Below are 21,181 nucleotides of genomic sequence, written 5' to 3' on the forward strand. Positions count from 1 at the left end.
CCACTCCCCATTCTGACAGGTCAGGAACTTGAGGTCCCCCTTCAGAGCGTAGCCCTCGTCACAGAAGTACTCTATCACGGTCTTCTGGGTGAGGTGGTGGCAGGGAGACGGGTGGCACCTGTACCCTCCGTTCTCTGGCTCTGTGGGAGGGGGGCACACTGGGGGGAGAGAGAGGATGGAGGGAGGGGAGAGGGGAGAGGAGGGGAGAGAAGGGAGAGAGGAGGGGAGAGAGGAGAGAGAAGGGAGAGAGAGTAGGGGGGAGGGGAGAGAGGAGAGAGGAGGGGAGAGAGGAGGGGAGGGGAGAGAGAGGAGGGGAGGGAGGGGAGGGGAGAGAGAGGAGGGGAGGGGAGAAGGGAGGGGAGAGAGAGGGGAGTGTGGAGGGGAGGGGGGAGGGGAGAAAGGAGGGGAGAGAGAGGGAAGTGTGGAGGGGAGGGGGGAGGGAGGTCAGAAAAGTATTCTAATCAATGCAGATTAGAAAAAGCCAATAAGATGCATAAGGAAGGACAAGTACTGGTGTGTGTTGCGTATAGCCCCCCCGGTTGGTTTGTAATGACTGTGTGTGTGTGTGTGTGTTGCGTATAGCCCCCCCGGTTGGTTCGTATGACTGTGTGTGTGTGTTGCATATAGCTCCCCCGGTTGGCTCGTATGACAGTGTGTGTGTGTGTGTGTGTTGCGTATAGCTCCCCCGGTTGGTTCGTATGACAGTGTGTGTGTGTGTGTGTGTTGCGTATAGCTCCCCCGGTTGGTTCGTATGACAGTGTGTGTGTGTGTGTGTGTGTTGCATATAGCTCCCCCAGTTGGTTCGTATGACAGTGTGTGTGTGTGTGTGTGTTGCGTATAGCTCCCCCGGTTGGTTCGTATGACAGTGTGTGTGTGTGTGTGTGTGTTGCATATAGCTCCCCCAGTTGGTTCGTATGACAGTGTGTGTGTGTGTGTGTGTTGCGTATAGCTCCCCCGGTTGGTTCGTATGACAGTGTGTGTGTGTGTGTGTGTGTTGCGTATAGCTCCCCCGGTTGGTTCGTATGACAGTGTGTGTGTGTGTGTGTGTGTGTTGCGTATAGCTCCCCCGGTTGGTTCGTATGACAGTGTGTGTGTGTGTGTGTGTGTGTGTGTGTTGCGTATAGCTCCCCCGGTTGGTTCGCATGACAGTGTGTGTGTGTTGCGTATATCACCCCCGGTTGGTTCGTATGACAGTGTGTGTGTGTTGCGTATAGCACCCCCGGTTGGTTCGTATGACAGTGTGTGTGTGTGTGTGTGTGTGTGTTGCGTATAGCTCCCCCGGTTGGTTCGTATGACAGTGTGTGTGTGTGTGTGTGTGTTGCGTATAGCTCCCCCGGTTGGTTCGTATGACAGTGTGTGTGTGTGTGTGTGTGTGTGTTGCGTATAGCTCCCCCGGTTGGTTCGTATGACAGTGTGTGTGTGTGTGTGTGTGTGTGTGTGTTGCGTATAGCTCCCCCGGTTGGTTCGCATGACAGTGTGTGTGTGTTGCGTATATCACCCCCGGTTGGTTCGTATGACAGTGTGTGTGTGTTGCGTATAGCACCCCCGGTTGGTTCGTATGACAGTGTGTGTGTGTGTGTTGCGTATAGCTCCCCCGGTTGGTTCGTATGACAGTGTGTGTGTGTTGCATATAGCTCCCCCGGTTGGTTCGTATGACAGTGTGTGTGTGTGTGTGTGTGTTGCATATAGCTCCCCCGGTTGGTTCGTATGACAGTGTGTGTGTGTGTGTGTGTGTTGCGTATAGCTCCCCCGGTTGGTTCGTATGACAGTGTGTGTGTGTGTGTGTGTGTTGCATATAGCTCCCCCGGTTGGTTCGTATGACAGTGTGTGTGTGTGTGTGTGTTGCGTATAGCTCCCCCAGTTGGTTCGTATGACAGTGTGTGTGTGTGTTGCTAACCATTAGTGCTGATGCAGCGTAGAGGCAGGCGGGTCCATGTCCCAGTGGTGGTACAGGTGATGGAGGCGGGTCCATCGGGGGCGTAGCCCGGCTCACAGCCATAGGACAGCAGGGTACCAGGAGGGAAGGAGCCTCGGTTCGCCTCCGTCTGGTTCACCAGCTCCCCGTGCACCACGGCCACCGGTCGAGGACATCCTGGAGGAGACAGAGAGGAGAGAGGAGAGATAATTAAAATCACTGAGATGGGGAGAGGACGCCTATCTTTCTCAGTTCAATCTGATCTTAAGGAAGGAGAAGGCAACTACATTTTTGTCAAGAGTGAATGGTCGGGGGGGGGGGGGCGTAAAACAATGATAATAATTTGTACGCTGCAAATTGACCACAACTAGGTCCAAAAAGACAATTTTTTGAAAATTTGAATTTGAAAATCACAATAATTTCATACTTTGATTACGTTTAGACACCATCATGTGTATTTCTGATTATTAGTGGAAATTCTTGGTGATTTGAGTCTTTTTCTCACTACGGAGGTGACAGAAAGCAGGCTGTGCTGGTCACTGCTCTCTGAGTCTCTACGTCTGGCAAGGGCACCCCCTCCGTGTGCCGTAACCCACGACGACGAAGAGGAGGCCTGGTGGACTAGTACTGTCTCTGCGTGACGGCAGGATGAAGGGAAGGAGGAAGAGGAGGAGGTGGAGGGGAGACACAGCTCTGTATCTCTGTCTCTGTGATGGTGGGACTGGCACCTACTGCTGGGACCCGGTCCCCCTTTTCACTTAATGGCCTGAGGGCCGCGTGTCGATGAATCCTGTACCGAGATCTGAGCCGAGAGGATGGAAGAACCCCCCTCCCCCCTGCCAAGACATCTCACGGAAGGATTATATTTCTGTTTCTCTCAGTGCAATTCATTCACTATCAAAGCTAGTCCTAAATGGTGAGACTGCAACATCCACACCTGAAAACAGGCATATAGTTAGTTTGAGTTACCACGGTGTTACTCTGTTGTCGACTAAAATGTCTCAGAGGACTCATCCTCTTCTGTTCAATATCTTCCTTTCATGTGTTCCCCTAAATAATTGGTGTGTTGTGAAAGAAAGGCCCGATAGAGTAACTAGTGCTGTCAAAAACGTCATTTTCATATATACACACACACACATATACACACACACACACACATACAGTGCCTTGCGAAAGTATTCGGCCCCCTTGAACTTTGCAACCTTTTGCCACATTTCAGGCTTCAAACATAAAGATATAAAACTGTATTTTTTTGTGAAGAATCAACAACAAGTGGGACACAATCATGAAGTGGAACAACATTTATTGGATATTTCAAACTTTTTTAACAAATCAAAAACTGAAAAATTGGGCGTGCAAAATTATTCAGCCCCCTTAAGTTAATACTTTGTAGCGCCACCTTTTGCTGCGATTACAGCTGTAAGTCGCTTGGGGTATGTCTCTATCAGTTTTGCACATCGAGAGACTGAAATTTTTTCCCATTCCTCCTTGCAAAACAGCTCGAGCTCAGTGAGGTTGGATGGAGAGCATTTGTGAACAGCAGTTTTCAGTTCTTTCCACAGATTCTCGATTGGATTCAGGTCATTCTTGGCCATTCTAACACCTGGATATGTTTATTTTTGAACCATTCCATTGTAGATAATGCTTTATGTTTTGGATCATTGTCTTGTTGGAAGACAAATCTCCGTCCCAGTCTCAGGTCTTTTGCAGACTCCATCAGGTTTTCTTCCAGAATGGTCCTGTATTTGGCTCCATCCATCTTCCCATCAATTTTAGCCATCTTCCCTGTCCCTGCTGAAGAAAAGCAGGCCCAAAGCATGATGTTGCCACCACCATGTTTGACAGTGGGGATGGTGTGTTCAGCTGTGTTGCTTTTACGCCAAACATAACGTTTTGCATTGTTGCCAAAAAGTTCAATTTTGGTTTCATCTGACCAGAGCACCTTCTTCCACATGTTTGGTGTGTCTCCCAGGTGGCTTGTGGCAAACTTTAAACAACACTTTTTATGGATATCTTTAAGAAATGGCTTTCTTCTTGCCACTCTTCCATAAAGGCCAGATTTGTGCAATATACGACTGATTGTTGTGCTATGGACAGAGTCTCCCACCTCAGCTGTAGATCTCTGCAGTTCATCCAGAGTGATCATGGGCCTCTTGGCTGCATCTCTGATCAGTCTTCTCCTTGTATGAGCTGAAAGTTTAGAGGGACGGCCAGGTCTTGGTAGATTTGCAGTGGTCTGATACTCCTTCCATTTCAATATTATCGCTTGCACAGTGCTCCTTGGGATGTTTAAAGCTTGGGAAATATTTTTGTATCCAAATCCGGCTTTAAACTTCTTCACAACAGTATCTCGGACCTGCCTGGTGTTCCTTGTTCTTCATGATGCTCTCTGCGCTTTTAACGGACCTCTGAGACTATCACAGTGCAGGTGCATTTATACGGAGACTTGATTACACACAGGTGGATTGTATTTATCATCATTAGTCATTTAGGTCAACATTGGATCATTCAGAGATCCTCACTGAACTTCTGGAGAGAGTTTGCTGCACTGAAAGTAAAGGGGCTGAATAATTTTGCACGCCCAATTTTTCAGTTTTTGATTTGTTAAAAAAGTTTGTCACTTATCCAGCAAGTTTTAATCCCAGTCAGAGTCAGGAAAGGACAATTTATCCAGCGAGTTTTAATCCCAGTCAGAGCCAGGAGAGGACAGTTTATCCAGCGAGTTTTAATCCCAGTCAGAGCCAGGAGAGGACAATTTATCCAGCGAGTTTTAATCCCAGTCAGAGCCAGGAGAGGACAGTTTATCCAGCGAGTTTTAATCCCAGTCAGAGCCAGGAGAGGACAATTTATCCAGTGAGTTTTAATCCCAGTCAGAGCCAGGAGAGGACAGTTTATATTTATCCAGCGAGTTTTAATCCCAGTCAGAGCCAGGAGAGGACAATTTATCCAGCGAGTTTTAATCCCAGTCAGAGCCAGGAGAGGACAATTTATCCAGCGAGTTTTAATCCCAGTCAGAGCCAGGAGAGGACAATTTATCCAGCGAGTTTTAATCCCAGTCAGAGCCAGGAGAGGACAGTTTATCCAGCGAGTTTTAATCCCAGTCAGAGCCAGGAGAGGACAGTTTATCCAGCGAGTTTTAATCCCAGTCAGAGCCAGGAGAGGACAATTTATCCAGTGAGTTTTAATCCCAGTCAGAGCCAGGAGAGGACAATTTATCCAGCGAGTTTTAATCCCAGTCAGAGCCAGGAGAGGACAATTTATCCAGCGAGTTTTAATCCCAGTCAGAGCCAGGAGAGGACAGTTTATCCAGCGAGTTTTAATCCCAGTCAGAGCCAGGAGAGGACAGCTTATCCAGCGAGTTTTAATCCCAGTCAGAGCCAGGAGAGGACAATTTATCCAGCGAGTTTTAATCCCAGTCAGAGCCAGGAGAGGACAGTTTATCCAGCGAGTTTTAATCCCAGTCAGAGCCAGGAGAGGACAATTTATCCAGCGAGTTTTAATCCCAGTCAGAGCCAGGAGAGGACAATTTATCCAGCGAGTTTTAATCCCAGTCAGAGCCAGGAGAGGACAATTTATCCAGCGAGTTTTAATCCCAGTCAGAGCCAGGAGAGGACAGTTTATCCAGTGAGTTTTAATCCCAGTCAGAGCCAGGAGAGGACAATTTATCCAGCGAGTTTTAATCCCAGTCAGAGCCAGGAGAGGACAGTTTATCCAGCGAGTTTTAATCCCAGTCAGAGCCAGGAGAGGACAATTTATCCAGCGAGTTTTAATCCCAGTCAGAGCCAGGAGAGGACAATTTATCCAGCGAGTTTTAATCCCAGTCAGAGCCAGGAGAGGACAGCAGCACTAAGCCACGCGATGAAGACAGGATGAGCCGTCGAGCCCAGGAGTTCACTGACATCTGATCACATACTCCATCTGTCCTGGTGCTGTACCATGCCGTGTGTGTGTGTCAGTGTGAGATGGGCGTGTGTGTGTGTGTGTGTCAGTGTGAGATGGGCGTGTGTGTGTGTTCCCATCACAGTATGAGGAAGACAGCATTACTTCTCCGAATGTGTGCCGCCAGTACACACTCACTGCTTTTAACACACACACACACACACACACACACACACACACACACACACACACACACACACACACACACACACACACACACACACACACACACACACACACACACACACACACACACACACCCTGCAGCTAAAATCTGATGAGAAGCAAGAACAGATCAACCCAAATCCTGCAAGTCTTAACTGATATTCTACCACCTGCACAAATGAAAATCATGCCAACGGTAAATTAGCATCACAGACAGACTGTGTGTATTTTCAGCAGCTTGGACTTGTCTGTGAGTGACTTGCAGGTTTCTGTGGTAGGATGGCATTTAGTACAACAGGGAGAGATGGGACAGTTTGTCAAGTACGGCCGTAGGGCATCTCGTCTGAAGTCAATAGACAGGATCGGACTATCTTCAGTCCTAGAGAGAGCGAGAGAGAGAGAGAGAGAGAGAGAGCAGAGCGAGAGAGCGCGAGAGAGAGAGAGCGCGAGAGAGAGAGCGAGAGAGAGGGAGAGAGAACGAGAGAGCGAGAGAGAGAGAGAGAGAGAAAGAGACAGAGAGAGAGCGAGCGAGAGAGAGAGAGAGCGCGAGGAGCGCGAGAGAGAGAGTGAGAGAGACAGAGAGGAAAAGAGACTACTGTTCCCATTCTGTCTGAGTTCCTCTGTTTGTTTACGTTTCTACAGCCTTTTCTGCTCTGGCTGTGTGCTGGTTTGTTTGTCTGTTAACTGATGCTCTCCCAGGTTCCAACTCAATCTTATTCTCTAATCTCTCGGGGGGGAAACCAGAACAACAACAAGCTGCAGAGATCAATTACTTATTTGTTGAAGAGGCCTAATTTAATGTTATATTTTTTAGAATTAGGATCCCCAATTTACCGACATACAATGTCTACGGAAAATATTCAGACCCCTTGACTTTTTCAACATTTTGTTAAGTTACAACCTTATTCTAAAATTGATTAAATAGTGGAGTGCTGCAGAGATGGTTGTCCTTCTGGAAGGTTCTCCCATCTTCACAGAGGAACTCTGGAGCTCTGTCAGAGTGACCATCGGGTTCTTGGTCACCTCCCTGACCAAGGTCCTTGTCCCCTGATTGCTCGGTTTGGCCGGGCTGCCAGCTCTAGGAAGAGTCTTGGTGGTTCCAAAACCTTTTTCCATTGAAGAATGATAGAGGCCAACTGTGTTCTCGGGGACCTTAAAAGCTGCAGAATTGTCTTTTCTTTGTACCCTTCCCCAGATCTGTGCCTCGACAATCCTGTCTCCGAGCTCTACGGACAATTCCCTTGACCTAATGGCTTGGTTTGTAGATCGAGATTTTTGATGTATTGAATCCATTTTAGAATAAGGCAATAATAACGTAACAAAAATGTGGGAAAATTGAGGGGTCTGAATACTTTCTGAATGCACTGTGTATATATATATATATATATTTATTTTAAATGTTTAATTTCACCTTTATTTAACCAGGTAGACTAGTCGAGAACAAGTTCTCATTTGCAACTGCGACCTGGCCAAGATAAAGCATAGCAATTCGACATATACATCAACACAGAGTTACACATGGAGTAAAACAAACATACAGTCAATAATACAGTAGAAAAAACAAGTCTATATACAATGTGAGCAATGTGAGGTAAAGGCAAAAAAAGGCCATGGTGGCGACGTAAATAGAATATAGCAAGTAAAACACGAATGGTAGATTTGCAGTGGAAGAATGTGCAAGTAGAGATACTGGGGTGCAAAGGAGCAAGATAAATACTGTATGGGGATGAGGTAGGTAGATAGATGGGCTGTTTACTGATGGGCTATGTACAGGTGCAGTGATCTGTGAGCTGCTCTGACAGCTTGTGCTTAAAGCTAGTGAGGGAGATATGAGTCTTCAACTTCAGAGATTTTTGCAGTTCGTTCCAGTCATTGGCAGCAGAGAACTGGAAGGAAAGACGACCAAAGGAGGAATTGGCTTTGGGGGTGACCAGTGAGATATACCTGCTGGAGCGCGTGCTACGAGTGGGTGCTGCTATGGTGACCAGTGAGCTGAGATAAGGCGGGGCTTTACCTAGCAGAGACTTGTAGATAACCTGTAGCCAGTGGGTTTGGCGACGAGTATGAAGCGAGGGCCAACCAATGAGAGCGTACATGTCGCAATGGTGGGTAGTGTATGGGGCTTTGGTGACAAAACGGATGACACTGTGATAGACTGCATCCAGTTTGTTGAGTAGAGTTTTGGAGGCTATTTTATAGATGACATCACCGAAGTCGAGGATCGGTAGGATGGTCCGTTTTATGAGGGTATGTTTGGCAGCATGAGTGAAGGATGCTTTGTTGCGAAATAGGAAGCCAATTCTAGATTTAATTTAGGATTGGAGATGCTTATTGTGAGTCTGGAAAGAGAGTTTACAGTCTAACCAGAAACCTAGGTATTTGTAGTTGTCCACGTATTCTAAGTCAGAGCCGTCCAGAGTAGTGATGCTGGACGGGCGGACAGGTGCGGGCAGGGATCGGTTGAATAGCATGCATTTAGTTTTCCCTGCGTTTAAGAGCAGTTGGAGGCCACGGAAGGAGAGTTGTATGGCATTGAAGCTCATCTGGAGGTTAGTTAAAACTTCTTTGATATTGGGGGCGCTCTTTTAATTTTTGGATAAAAAAATCATTCCCGTTTTAAACAAGATATTTTGTCACGAAAAGATGCTCGACTATGCATATAATTGACAGCTTTGGAAAGAAAACACTCTGACGTTTCCAAATCTGCAAAGATATTATCTGTGAGTGCCACAGAACTGATGCTACAGGCAAAACCAAGATGACATTTCAAACAGGAAATGCCCCAGATTTTAAAGGCGCTGTGTTCCAATGTCTCCTTATATGGCTGTGAATGCGCCAGGAATGAGCTTACACTTTCTGTCGTTTCCCCAAGGTGTCTGCAGCATTGTGACGTATTTGTAGGCATATCATTGGAAGATTGACCATAAGAGACTACATTTACCAGGTGCTCGCTTGGTGTCCTCCGTTGCAATTATTGCGTAATCTCCACCTGCGTGCATTTTTCCATTTGCTTCAGAGGAGAAACACAACTGCCATGAATGACTTATCATCAAATAGATATGTGAAAAACACCTTGAGGATTGATTCTAAACAACGTTTGCCATGTTTCTGTCGATATTATGGAGTTAATTTGGAAAAAAGTTTGCCGTTGTAATGACTGAATTTTCTGTTTTTTTTCTTAGCCAAACGTGATGAACAAAACGGAGCGATTTCTCCTACACAAATAATATTTTGGGAAAAACTGAACATTTGCTATCTAACTGAGAGTCTCCTCATTGAAAACATCCGAAGTTCTTCAAAGGTAAATGATTGTATTTGAATGCTTTTCTTGTTTTTGTGAAAATGTTGCCTGCTGAATGCTAGGCTTAATGCTATGCTAGCTATCAATACTCTTACACAAATTCTTGTGTAGCTATGGTTGAAAAGCACATTTTGAAAATCTGAGATGACAGTGTTGTTAACAAAAGGCTAAGCTTGTGAGCCAATATATTTATTTCATTTCATTTGCGATTTTCATGAATAGTTAACGTTGCGTTATGGTAATGAGCTTGAGGCTATGATTACGCTCCCGGATACGGGATTGCTCGACGCTAGAGGTTAACGCAGTGTCCAAAGAGGGGCCAGAAGTATACAGAATGGTGTCGTCTGCGTAGAGGTGTACCAGAGAATCACCAGCAGCGAGAGCAACATCATTGATGTATACAGAGAAGAGAGTCGGCCCGAGGATTGAACCCTGTGGCACCCCCATAGAGACTGCCAGAGGTCCGGACAACAGGCCCTCCGATTTGACACACTGAACTCTATCAGAGAAGTAGTTGGTAAACCAGGCGAGGCAATCATTTGAGAAACCAAGGCTGTCGAGTCTGCCAATAAGAATGTGGTGATTGACAGAGTCGAAAGCCTTGGCCAGGTCGATGAATACGGCTGCACAGTAATGTCTCTTATCAATGGCGGTTATGATATCATTTAGGACCTTGAGGTGGCTGAGGTGCACCCATGACCAGCTCTGAAACCAGATTGCATAGCGGTGGGATTCAAAATGGTCGAAGACCTTAGAGATGCAGGGCAGGATGGATATAGGTCTGTAGCAGTTTGGGTCTAGAGCGTCACCACCTTTGAAGAGGGGGATGACCGCGGCATCTTTCCAATCTTTGGGAATAATACTAATAATAATATAAATATAAATAATAATATAAATAATACTACAGCTAAAAATACATAACTTTACAGATATAAAAAATAATGCGTAACAATAAATTAAGAATAATAACATGTGGTTGTATGTAGGGCAGCAGGTTGTCTAGTGGTTAGAGCAGGTAGCCTAGTGGTTAGAGGCAGGTAGCCTAGTGGTTAGAGCAGGTAGCCTAGTGGTTAGAGGCAGGTAGTCTAGTGGTTAGAGCAGGTAGCCTAGTGGTTAGAGCAGGTAGTCTAGTGGTTAGAGCAGGTACTCTAGTGGTTAGAGCAGGTAGCCTAGTGGTTAGAGCAGGTAGCCTAGTGGTTAGAGCAGGTAGCCTAGTGGTTAGAGCATTGGGCCAGTAACCGAAAGGTTGTTTGATCGAATCCCCGAGCTGACAAGGTAAAAATCTGTCATTCTGCACCTGAACAAGGCAGTTAACCCACTGTTCCCCGGTAGGCCGTCATTATAAATAAGAATTTGTTCTTAAACTGACTTGGCTTGTTAAATAAACTTTTTTTTAAAAGGGTGTGCGTATCAATCTGTTACAGATACATGTCAGTACACACAACAAGTAGGTCACACGGGGGAAAGGTGTTATTCCTCTTTCTAAAACCAGGTTTGTTGTTCACTATATGGAGATGGAAAGGACTGCCGTGTAATCATGGCTCTGTATAACATGATCGCTGCTTTAGAGTTAAGATGTGCTGGAACTCAATACATATCTTCATATTAATGTGTCACTAAACTGACGTTTAGCCAAGAGGCCTGACTGTGTATAACAAGTCTAGTCTAAATGATGATTACAGTCATTAAATGACTAAACAAAACAACAACCTTTGAGGAGTCATGAACAAGCATGGCACGATGAAGAGTATTGGACTAGGTAGAAAACGTCTCAACACCTACTCTACTGCCTTCTGTGCTTTAAGAGGTGTTGAAAGCAGTAGCAGTAGCAGGCCTTTATGTGCTATGACATCATGAGTAGGAAACGAACTACTGCGTTATCACCAGACCACCGGCTGGAGAGAATTCATTAGGTTTAGTGTCTCTACTGCAAGGAAATTCAAGACTCTTTCTCCCAAAGAAGATAGTCTAATCATTCTGCAAGTCGACAGACAGACAGAGACAGACAGACAGACAGATGGCAGAGACAAACACACAGGAATGAACAGCAGCCTTAAGGAACAGCTCTCTCCCCTCTTCCTCTCTCCCAACCTCCTGGGCTAGCTAAACCTCCTTATAAGGTAGTTTACCAGAGAGTTAGGCTTCTACCCCGGTATAATTAGTCCTAGATAATACATCAGAGAAATAACAACAATCTGCTTCAAGTGGATGAATGTTAGTCTCCCTGCTTAACTGTCCTACAGTTGTGTCTGTGTACTTCTCTTTTAAGAATAACTTGGTTCATTTGAAGAGTCTAATCCCCTTGGTGCCTGATAGGACTTGAACATAAAAGGGAACTGCACAGTTAAAATGGGCAAAAACCACAACAACAAAACATTCCACAGGGCTGTGGGGTGAGACAGGGATGCAGCTTAAGCCCAACCCCCTTCAACATATACATCAACGAACTGGCGAGGGCACAGGAACAGTCTGCAGCACCCGGCCTCACCCTACTAGAATCTGAAGTCAAATGTCTACTGTTTGCTGATGATCTGGTGCTTCTGTCCCCAACCAAGGAGGGCCTACAGCTTCACCTAGATCTTCTGCACAGATTCTGTCAGACCTGGACCCCTGACAGTAAATCTCACTAAGACAAAAATAATGGTGTTCCAAAAAAGGTTCAGTTGCCAGGACCACAAATTCCATCTAGACACCGTTGCCCTCGAGCACAACAACAAACTATACATACCTCAGCCTAAACAGCAGCACCACAGGTAACTTCCACAAAGCTGTGAACGATCTGACAGACAAGGCAAGAAGGGTCTTCTATGCCGTCAAAAGAAACATAAATTTCAACATACCAATTAGGATCTGGCTAAAAATACTTGAATCAGTCATAGAGCCCATTGCCCTTTACGGTTGTGAGGTCTGGGGTCCGCTCACCAACTAAGAATTCACAAAATGGGACAAACACCAAATTGAGACTGCATGTAGAATTCTGAAAAAATATCCTCTGTGTACATCGTAAAACACCAAATAATGCATGCAGAGCAGAATTAGGCCGATACCCACTAATGATCAAAATCCAGAAAAAAAGCTGTTAAAATTCTACAACCACCTAAAAGGAAGATATTCACAAACCTTCCATGACAAAGCCATCACCTACAGAGAGATGAACCTGGAGAAGAGCAAGCTAAGCAAGCTGATCCTGGGGCTTTGTTCACAAACAGACCCCACAGAGCCCCAGGACAGCAACACAATTAGACCCAACCAAATCATAAGAAAACAAAAAGATAATTATTTCCATTGTGTCAAGTAATTAACAAAAAAACTGAGCAAACTAGAATGCTATTTGGCCCTAAACAGAGTGTACACAGCGGCAGAATACCTGACCACTGTGACTGACCCAAACTTAAGGAAAGCTTGGACTTCGTACAGACTCAGACAGTGAGCATAGCCTTGCTATGGAAAGAGGCCGCCGTTGGCAGACCTGGCTCTCAAGAGAAGACAGGCTATGTGCACACTGCCAACAAAATGAGGTGGAAACTGAGCTGCACTTCCTAACCTCCTGCCAAATGTATGACCATATTAGAGAGACATATTTCCCTCAGATTACAAAGACCCAAAGAATTCGAAAACAAACCCGATTTTGATAAACTCCCATATTTACTGTGTGAAATACCACAGTGTGACATCACAGCAGCAAGATTTATGACCCGTTGACACAAGAAAAGGGCAACCAGTGAAGAACAAACACAATTAAAACTATATTTCTGTTTATTTATATTCCCTTTAACTATTTGCACATCGTTACAACACTGTATATAGACATAATATAACATTTGTAATGTCTCAGTTGCTTTGGAACCTTTGTGAGTGTTAATGTTTACTGTTCATTTCACTACTGTTTATTATCCTTTTCACTTGTTTGGGCGATGTTAACATATATTTCCCAAGCCAATAAAGCCCTTAAATTGAGTTGAGAGAGAGAGACAGTGAGAGAGAGAGAGAAAGCAAGAGAAAGACAGTGAGAGAGAGAGAGAGACAGTGAGAGAGAGAGTGAGAGAGAGAAAGCAAGAGAAAGACAGTGAGAGAGAGAGAGAGACAGTGAGAGAGAGAGAGAGACAGTGAGAGAGAGAGAGAGACAGTGAGAGAGAGAGAGAGACAGTGAGAGAGAGAGAGAGACAGTGAGAGAGAGAGAGAGACAGTGAGAGAGAGAGAGAGACAGTGAGAGAGAGAGAGACAGTGAGAGAGAGAGAGAGACAGTGAGAGAGAGAGAGAGACAGTGAGAGAGAGAGAGAGACAGTGAGAGAGAGAGAGAGACAGTGAGAGAGAGAGAGAGACAGAGAGAGAGAGAGAGAGACAGTGAGAGAGAGAGAGAGAGACAGAGAGAGAGAGAGAGACAGTGAGAGAGAGAGAGAGACAGAGAGAGAGAGAGAGAGAGAGAGAGAGAGAGAGAGAGAGACAGAGAGAGAGAGAGAGACAGTGAGAGAGAGAGAGAGAGACAGAGAGACAGAGAGAGAGAGAGAGAAAGCAAGAGAAAGAGAGAGCGAAGGGAGGTTCTTAGTAAATTGAAATAGTAATATTCCTTCATTACAAACCGCAGGAGGCCAAAACCAATCCCATTATTGTAGTGATGGCTTAAATCTGCAACTGTTGAGAGGCTACAACAGGACAACAGACACCCAGAGAGAGAAGAAGAGGGGGGGTGAGAAGAGAGAAATAGAGGGAGAGATAGAGAGGGGGGGTGAGAGGGAAAGAGAGGGAGAGATAGAGAGGGGGGTGAGAGAGAAAGAGAGGGAGAGATAGAGAGGAGGTGAGAGAGAAAGTGAGGGAGAGATAGAGAGGGGGGTGAGAGAGAAATAGAGGGATAGATAGAGAGGGGGTGAGAGAGAAAGAGAGGGAGAGATAGAGAGGGGGGTGAGAGAGAAAGAGAGGGAGAGATAGAGAGGAGGTGAGAGAGAAATAGAGGGAGAGATAGAGAGGGGGGTGAGAGAGAAATAGAGGGAGAGATAGAGAGGGGGGTGAGAGAGAAAGAGAGGGAGAGATAGAGAGGGGGTGAGAGAGAAAGAGAGGGAGAGATAGAGAGGGGGGTGAGAGAAAGAGAGGGAGAGATAGAGAAGAGGGTGAGAGAGAAAGAGAGGGAGAGATAGAGAGGGGGGTGAGAGAGAAAGAGAGGGAGAGATAGAGAGGGGGTGAGAGAGAAAGAGAGGGAGAGATAGAGAGGGGGGTGAGAGAGAAAGAGAGGGAGAGATAGAGAGGGGGGTGAGAGAAAGAGAGGGAGAGATAGAGAAGAGGGTGAGAGAGAAAGAGGGAAGAGATAGAGAGGGGGTGAGAGAGAAAGAGAGGGAGAGATAGAGAGGGGGGTGAGAGAGAAAGAGAGGGAGAGATAGAGAGGGGGGTGAGAGAGAAAGAGAGGGAGAGATAGAGAGGGGGGTGAGAGAGAAAGAGAGGGAGAGATAGAGAGGGGGTGAGAGAGAAAGAGAGGGAGAGATAGAGAGGGGGTGAGAGAGAAAGAGAGGGAGAGATAGAGAGGGGGGTGAGAGAGAAAGAGAGGGAGAGATAGAGAGGGGGGTGAGAGAAAGAGATGGAGAGATAGAGAGGGGGTGAGAGAAAGAGAGGGAGAGATAGAGAGGGGGTGAGAGAGAAAGAGAGGGAGAGATAGAGAAGGGGGTGAGAGAGAAAGAGAGGGAGAGATAGAGAGGAGGGTGAGAGAGAAATAGAGGGAGAGATAGAGAGGGGGTGAGAGAGAAAGAGAGGGAGAGATAGAGAGGAGGGTGAGAGAGAAAGAGAGGGAGAGATAGAGGGATTAGGCTGAATACTGGGAGGGGGAAGATTACCTAACCAGGGAGCGGGGTTAATATGTTTTTGTTCCTTTGTTAGTCTTTTGTTATTGTTGTTATGTTGGAGAGGGTGGATGAATGGTGTTTGGTTGTGTTAACGTCTCTCTCTTTCTCCCTCACTCTCTAATCCAGGGATTTGAGTCAAGCCGTCATTATTAGAGTGCAAAGCTCATAGCGTGTGCTGGAGTGAACTAGAGGCTGAGGGGGTTGAGTCCTAAAATATTATAGGACAGGGGACAACAGAGGACAGAGAGACTAGACCATGGAGAAGTTTAAAACACACAGGAGACAGAGACAAAGACTGTAGACCAGAGAGGCTGAGGGGGTTGGCTCTATTGACAGAGACTGTAGACCAGAGAGGCTGAGGGGGTTGGCTCTATAGACAGAGACTGTAGACCAGAGAGGCTGAGGGGGTTGGCTCTATTGACAGAGACTGTAGACCAGAGAGGCTGAGGGGGTTGGCTCTATTGACAGAGCCTGTAGACCAGAGAGGCTGAGGGGGTTGGCTCTATAGACAGAGACTGTAGACCAGAGAGGCTGAGGGGGTTGGCTCTATAGACAGAGACTGTAGACCAGAGAGGCTGAGGGGGTTGGCTCTATAGACAGAGACTGTAGACCAGAGAAGCTGAGGGGGTTGGCTCTATAGACAGAGACTGTAGACCAGAGAGGCTGAGGGGGTTGGCTCTATTGACAGAGACTGTAGACCAGAGAGGCTGAGGGGGTTGGCTCTATAGACAGAGACTGTAGATCAGAGAGGCTGAGGGGGTTGGCTCTATAGACAGAGACTGTAGACCAGAGAGGCTGAGGGGGTTGGCTCTATTGACAGAGACTGTAGACCAGAGAGGCTGAGGGGGTTGGCTCTATTGACAGAGACTGTAGACCAGAGAGGCTGAGGGGGTTGGCTCTATTGACAGAGCCTAGACCAGAGAGGCTGAGGGGGTTGGCTCTATTGACAGAGCCTGTAGACCAGAGAGGCTAGGGGGTTGGCTCTATAGACAGAGACTGTAGACCAGAGAGGCTGAGGGGGTTGGCTCTATTGACAGAGCCTAGACCAGAGAGGCTGAGGGGGTTGGCTCTATTGACAGAGCCTGTAGACCAGAGAGGCTGAGGGGGTTGGCTCTATAGACAGAGACTGTAGACCAGAGAGGCTGAGGGGGTTGGCTCTATAGACAAAGACTGTAGACCAGAGAGGCTGAGGGGGTTGGCTCTATTGACAGAGCCTGTAGACCAGAGAGGCTGAGGGGGTTGGCTCTATTGACAGAGCCTAGACCAGAGAGGCTGAGGGGGTTGGCTCTATTGACAGAGCCTGTAGACCAGAGAGGCTGAGGGGGGTTGGCTCTATAGACAGAGACTGTAGACCAGAGAGGCTGAGGGGGTTGGCTCTATTGACAGAGCCTAGACCAGAGAGGCTGAGGGGGTTGGCTCTATTGACAGAGCCTGTAGACCAGAGAGGCTGAGGGGGTTGGCTCTATAGACAGAGACTGTAGACCAGAGAGGCTGAGGGGGTTGGCTCTATTGACAGAGACTGTAGACCAGAGAGGCTGAGGGGGTTGGCTCTATTGACAGAGCCTAGACCAGAGAGGCTGAGGGGGTTGGCTCTATAGACAGAGCCTGTAGACCAGAGAGGCTGAGGGGGTTGGCTCTATTGACAGAGACTGTAGACCAGAGAGGCTGAGGGGGTTGGCTCTATTGACAGAGCCTAGACCAGAGAGGCTGAGGGGGTTGGCTCTATTGACAGAGCCTGTAGATCAGAGAGGCTGAGGGGGTTGGCTCTATAGACAGAGACTGTAGACCAGAGAGGCTGAGGGGGTTGGCTCTATTGACAGAGACTGTAGACCAGAGAGGCTGAGGGGGTTGGCTTAAGTATTGTGATTCTCATGATTCTATATGTATTGTGATTCTCATGATTCTATATGTATTGTGATTCTCATGATTCTATATGTATTGTGATTCTCCTGATTCTATATGTATAGTGATTCTCATGATTCTATATGTATTGTGATTCTATATGTATTGTGATTCTCATGATGCTATACGTATTGTGATTCTCATGATTCTATATGTATTGTGATTCTATATGTATTGTGATTCTATATGTATTGTGATTCTCAGGATTCTATATGTATTGTGATTCTCATGATTCTATATGTATTGTGATTCTCATGATTCTATATGTATTGTGATTCTCCTGATTCTATATGTATTGAGATTCTATGTTCCAAACATTATTGCTCACCATACGTCTGCTGCAGAAGGACAAGAGAGAGGCACGAGAAAACAAGTTATCAGCCATGGAAATAAGTGCAGAAAACTAATTGGCTCCCTATTTAAAAAGAAGATGGTGAACAAGCTATGAAGGAAAAATACTGGAGTTTTGGAGCAGGTACAGCCAACTAGTATAAAAAAATAACATTGCAATATTGTCAAAACGATACAATAGATCGTCTAAGATAATATCCTGAGATCTAACTGTATCGACCCCCCCCCCACCATCACCTTTACCTGCTAGCTAGGTGGGGACACTGCACTATTTGACTTTATGGTTCGGCCCACACAGTCCACACACACGCTGCCTAGTTACACAGACTGATATCAACTCAGGTCTCTCAGAAGACGAGAGATCCTTAATGTCGTCTTCGTGGAGAGAAACTGTATATGCTGGCCAACAGACAAAAACAGTCTCTCACAGAGAGTACATAGGCCTACACACGTGCTGACAGTAAACGAGAGGGTTGCACCACAGACACAGGGACAGGCTGAGGCCGGCCTTGAGACACGCCTCACAGCTGACTCACTGGATGGGGAAACTGGGCTACTCGAAGCTAACGGTGTTACATACCACGGACCTGTAACACAACAAGCTTGATGCCTGTATGAAGACTAGGACCAGTAACACAACAAGCTTGATGCCTGTATGAAGACTAGGACCTGTAACACAACAAGCTTGATGCCTGTATGAAGACTAGTTATTTAGATGTCTCAGGTTCTCTCCAGGTGTCAGGATGTCACACTGAGATCTCTCCGTCTCTCTCACTATTGTGCTCTCATGTTTCTGTGCATTCAGACAGCAGGCGGGAGGGGGGGGGGGGGGGGTCGTGAGACTGAAGATCTGTAGCTGGGAGAGAGAAAGAAAGACAGAATGAGAAGAGGGAACAGGTTGCAGAGTGAATGTCATCTTCCTGAACGACAGGCTGATGTATTCGTAGGGAGGAGAGGTGTCAGTGGGTGAGTGTGGGGGAGACGACAGCAGGACGGCAACATGATGCTCATGTCTAAGCACACCGATACAGACCAGTCATTAAGGCTGCTAGATCCTGATGGACTTGTGCCTGTCCAGACTCTGTGGGGACTAGGGAGAGCTGGGCGTGTGACCCAGACTCTGTGGGGACTAGGGAGAGCTGGGCGTGTGACCCATCCTCTGTGGGGACTAGGGAGAGCTGGGCGTGTGACCCATCCTCTGTGGGGACTAGGGAGAGCTGGGCGTGTGACCCAGACTCTGTGGGGACTAGGGAGAGCTGGGCGTGTGACCCAGACTCTGTGGGGACTAGCGAGAGCTGGGCGTGTGACCCATCCTCTGTGGGGACTAGGGAGAGCTGGGCGTGTGACCCAGACTCCGTGGGGACTAGGGAGAGCTGGGCGTGTGTCCCAGACTCCGTGGGGACTAGGGAGAGCTGGGCGTGTGTCCCAGACTCCGTGGGGACTAGGGAGAGCTGGGAGTGTGACCCAGACTCTGTGGGGACTAGGGAGAGCTGGGCGTGTAACTACGAGACCAGTCAGTCAGGTGTGTATAACTACGAGACCAGTCAGTCAGGTGTGTATAACTATGAGACCAGTCAGGTGTGTTTAACTACGAGACCAGTCAGGTGTGTATAACTACGAGACCAGTCAGTCAGGTGTGTTTAACTACGAGACCAGTCAGGTGTGTATAACTACGAGACCAGTCAGTCAGGTGTGTTTAACTACGAGACCAGTCAGGTGTGTATAACTACGAGACCAGTCAGTCAGGTGTGTTTAACTACGAGACCAGTCAGGTGTGTATAACTACGAGACCAGTCAGTCAGGTGTGTATAACTACGAGACCAGTCAGTCAGGTGTGTTTAACTACGAGACCAGTCAGGTGTGTATAACTATGAGACAAGTCAGTCAGGTGTGTTTAACTACGAGACCAGTCAGTCAGTCAGGTGTGTATAACTATGAGACCAGTCAGTCAGGTGTGTTTAACTACGAGACCAGTCAGGTGTGTATAACTACGAGACCAGTCAGTCAGGTGTGTTTAACTACGAGACCAGTCAGGTGTGTATAACTACGAGACCAGTCAGTCAGGTGTGTATAACTACGAGACCAGTCAGTCAGGTGTGTTTAACTACGAGACCAGTCAGGTGTGTATAACTACGAGACCAGTCAGTCAGGTGTGTTTAACTACGAGACCAGTCAGGTGTGTATAACTACGAGACCAGTCAGTCAGGTGTGTTTAACTGCGAGACCAGTCAGTCAGGTGTGTTTAACTACGAGACCAGTCAGGTGTGTATAACTACGAGACCAGTCAGTCAGGTGTGTTTAACTACGAGACCAGTCAGGTGTGTATAACTACGAGACCAGTCAGTCAGGTGTGTATAACTACGAGACCAGTCAGTCAGGTGTGTTTAACTACGAGACCAGTCAGGTGTGTATAACTACGAGACCAGTCAGTCAGGTGTGTTTAACTACGAGACCAGTCAGGTGTGTATAACTACGAGACCAGTCAGTCAGGTGTGTTTAACTGCGAGACCAGTCAGTCAGGTGTGTATAACTACGAGACCAGTCAGGTGTGTTTAACTGTGAGACCAGTCAGTCAGGTGTGTATAACTACGAGACCAGTCAGGTGTGTATAACTACGAGACCTGTCAGGTGTGTTTAACTACGAGACCAGTCAGTCAGGTGTGTATAACTACGAGACCAGTCAGGTGTGTATACCTACGAGACCAGTCAGTCAGGTGTGTATAACTACGAGACCAGTCAGTCAGGTGTGTATAACTACGAGACCAGTCAGTCAGGTGTGTATAACTGCGAGACCAGTCAGGTGTGTTTAACTACGAGACCAGTCAGTCAGGTGTGTATAACTACGAGACCAGTCACAGGTGTGTATAACTGCGAGACCAGTCAGGTGTGTTTAACTACGAGACCAGTCAGTCAGGTGTGTATAACTGCGAGACCAGTCAGGTGTGTTTAACTGCGAGACCAGTCAGGTGTGTATAACTACGAGACCAGTCAGTCAGGTGTGTTTAACTACGAGACCATTCAGGTGTGTATAACTACGAGACAAGTCAGTCAGGTGTGTATAACTATGAGACCAGTCAGTCAGGTGTGTTTAACTACGAGACCAGTCAGGTGTGTATAACTACGAGACCAGTCAGGTGTGTTTAACTACGAGACCAGTCCGGTGTGTATAACTACGAGACCAGTCAGTCAGGTGTGTATAACTACGAGACCAGTCAGTCAGGTGTGTTTAACTACGAGACCAGTCAGTCAGGTGTGTATAACTATGAGACCAGTCAGTCAGGTGGGTTTAACTCTACGAGACCAGTCAGTCAGGTGTGTTTAACTACGAGACCAGTCAGTCAGGTGTGTATAACTACGAGACCAGTCAGTCAGGTGTGTTTAACTACGAGACCAGTCAGTCAGGTGTGTTTAACTACGAGACCAGTCAGTCAGGTGTGTATAACTACGAGACCAGTCAGTCAGGTGTGTATAACTACGAGACCAGTCAGTCAGGTGTGTTTAACTGCGAGACCAGTCAGTCAGGTGTGTATAACTACGAGACCAGTCAGTCAGGTGTGTTTAACTACGAGACCAGTCAGGTGTGTTTAACTATGAGACCAGTCAGTCAGGTGTGTATAACTACGAGACCAGTCAGTCAGGTGTGTATAACTACGAGACCAGTCAGTCAGGTGTGTATAACTACGAGACCAGTCATTCAGGTGTGTTTAACTACGAGACCAGTCAGGTGTGTTTAACTACGAGACCAGTCAGGTGTGTTTAACTACGAGACCAGTCAGTCAG

General features: G+C 46.9%; 1 protein-coding gene across 1 annotated transcript in view; it reads right to left on the bottom strand.

The window, feature by feature from the left end:
- The window catches only part of LOC139414906 (sushi domain-containing protein 6-like), a 54,375-nt gene that overhangs the window by 4,526 nt on the left and 28,668 nt on the right, over positions 1 to 21,181 (bottom strand). Inside the window, exons 3-4 of the mRNA XM_071162518.1 lie at positions 1,898 to 2,092; positions 1 to 158 (exon numbers count right to left, since the gene is read on the bottom strand). The exon at positions 1 to 158 is cut by the window's left edge and continues 37 nt beyond it. Of these exons, the coding sequence (XP_071018619.1) occupies positions 1 to 158; positions 1,898 to 2,092 (353 nt within the window). The remainder of the gene's footprint in view (positions 159 to 1,897; positions 2,093 to 21,181) is intronic.

This window comes from Oncorhynchus clarkii, chromosome 8 (assembly GCF_045791955.1).
Source record: "Oncorhynchus clarkii lewisi isolate Uvic-CL-2024 chromosome 8, UVic_Ocla_1.0, whole genome shotgun sequence".
NCBI classification, from domain to species: domain Eukaryota; kingdom Metazoa; phylum Chordata; class Actinopteri; order Salmoniformes; family Salmonidae; genus Oncorhynchus; species Oncorhynchus clarkii.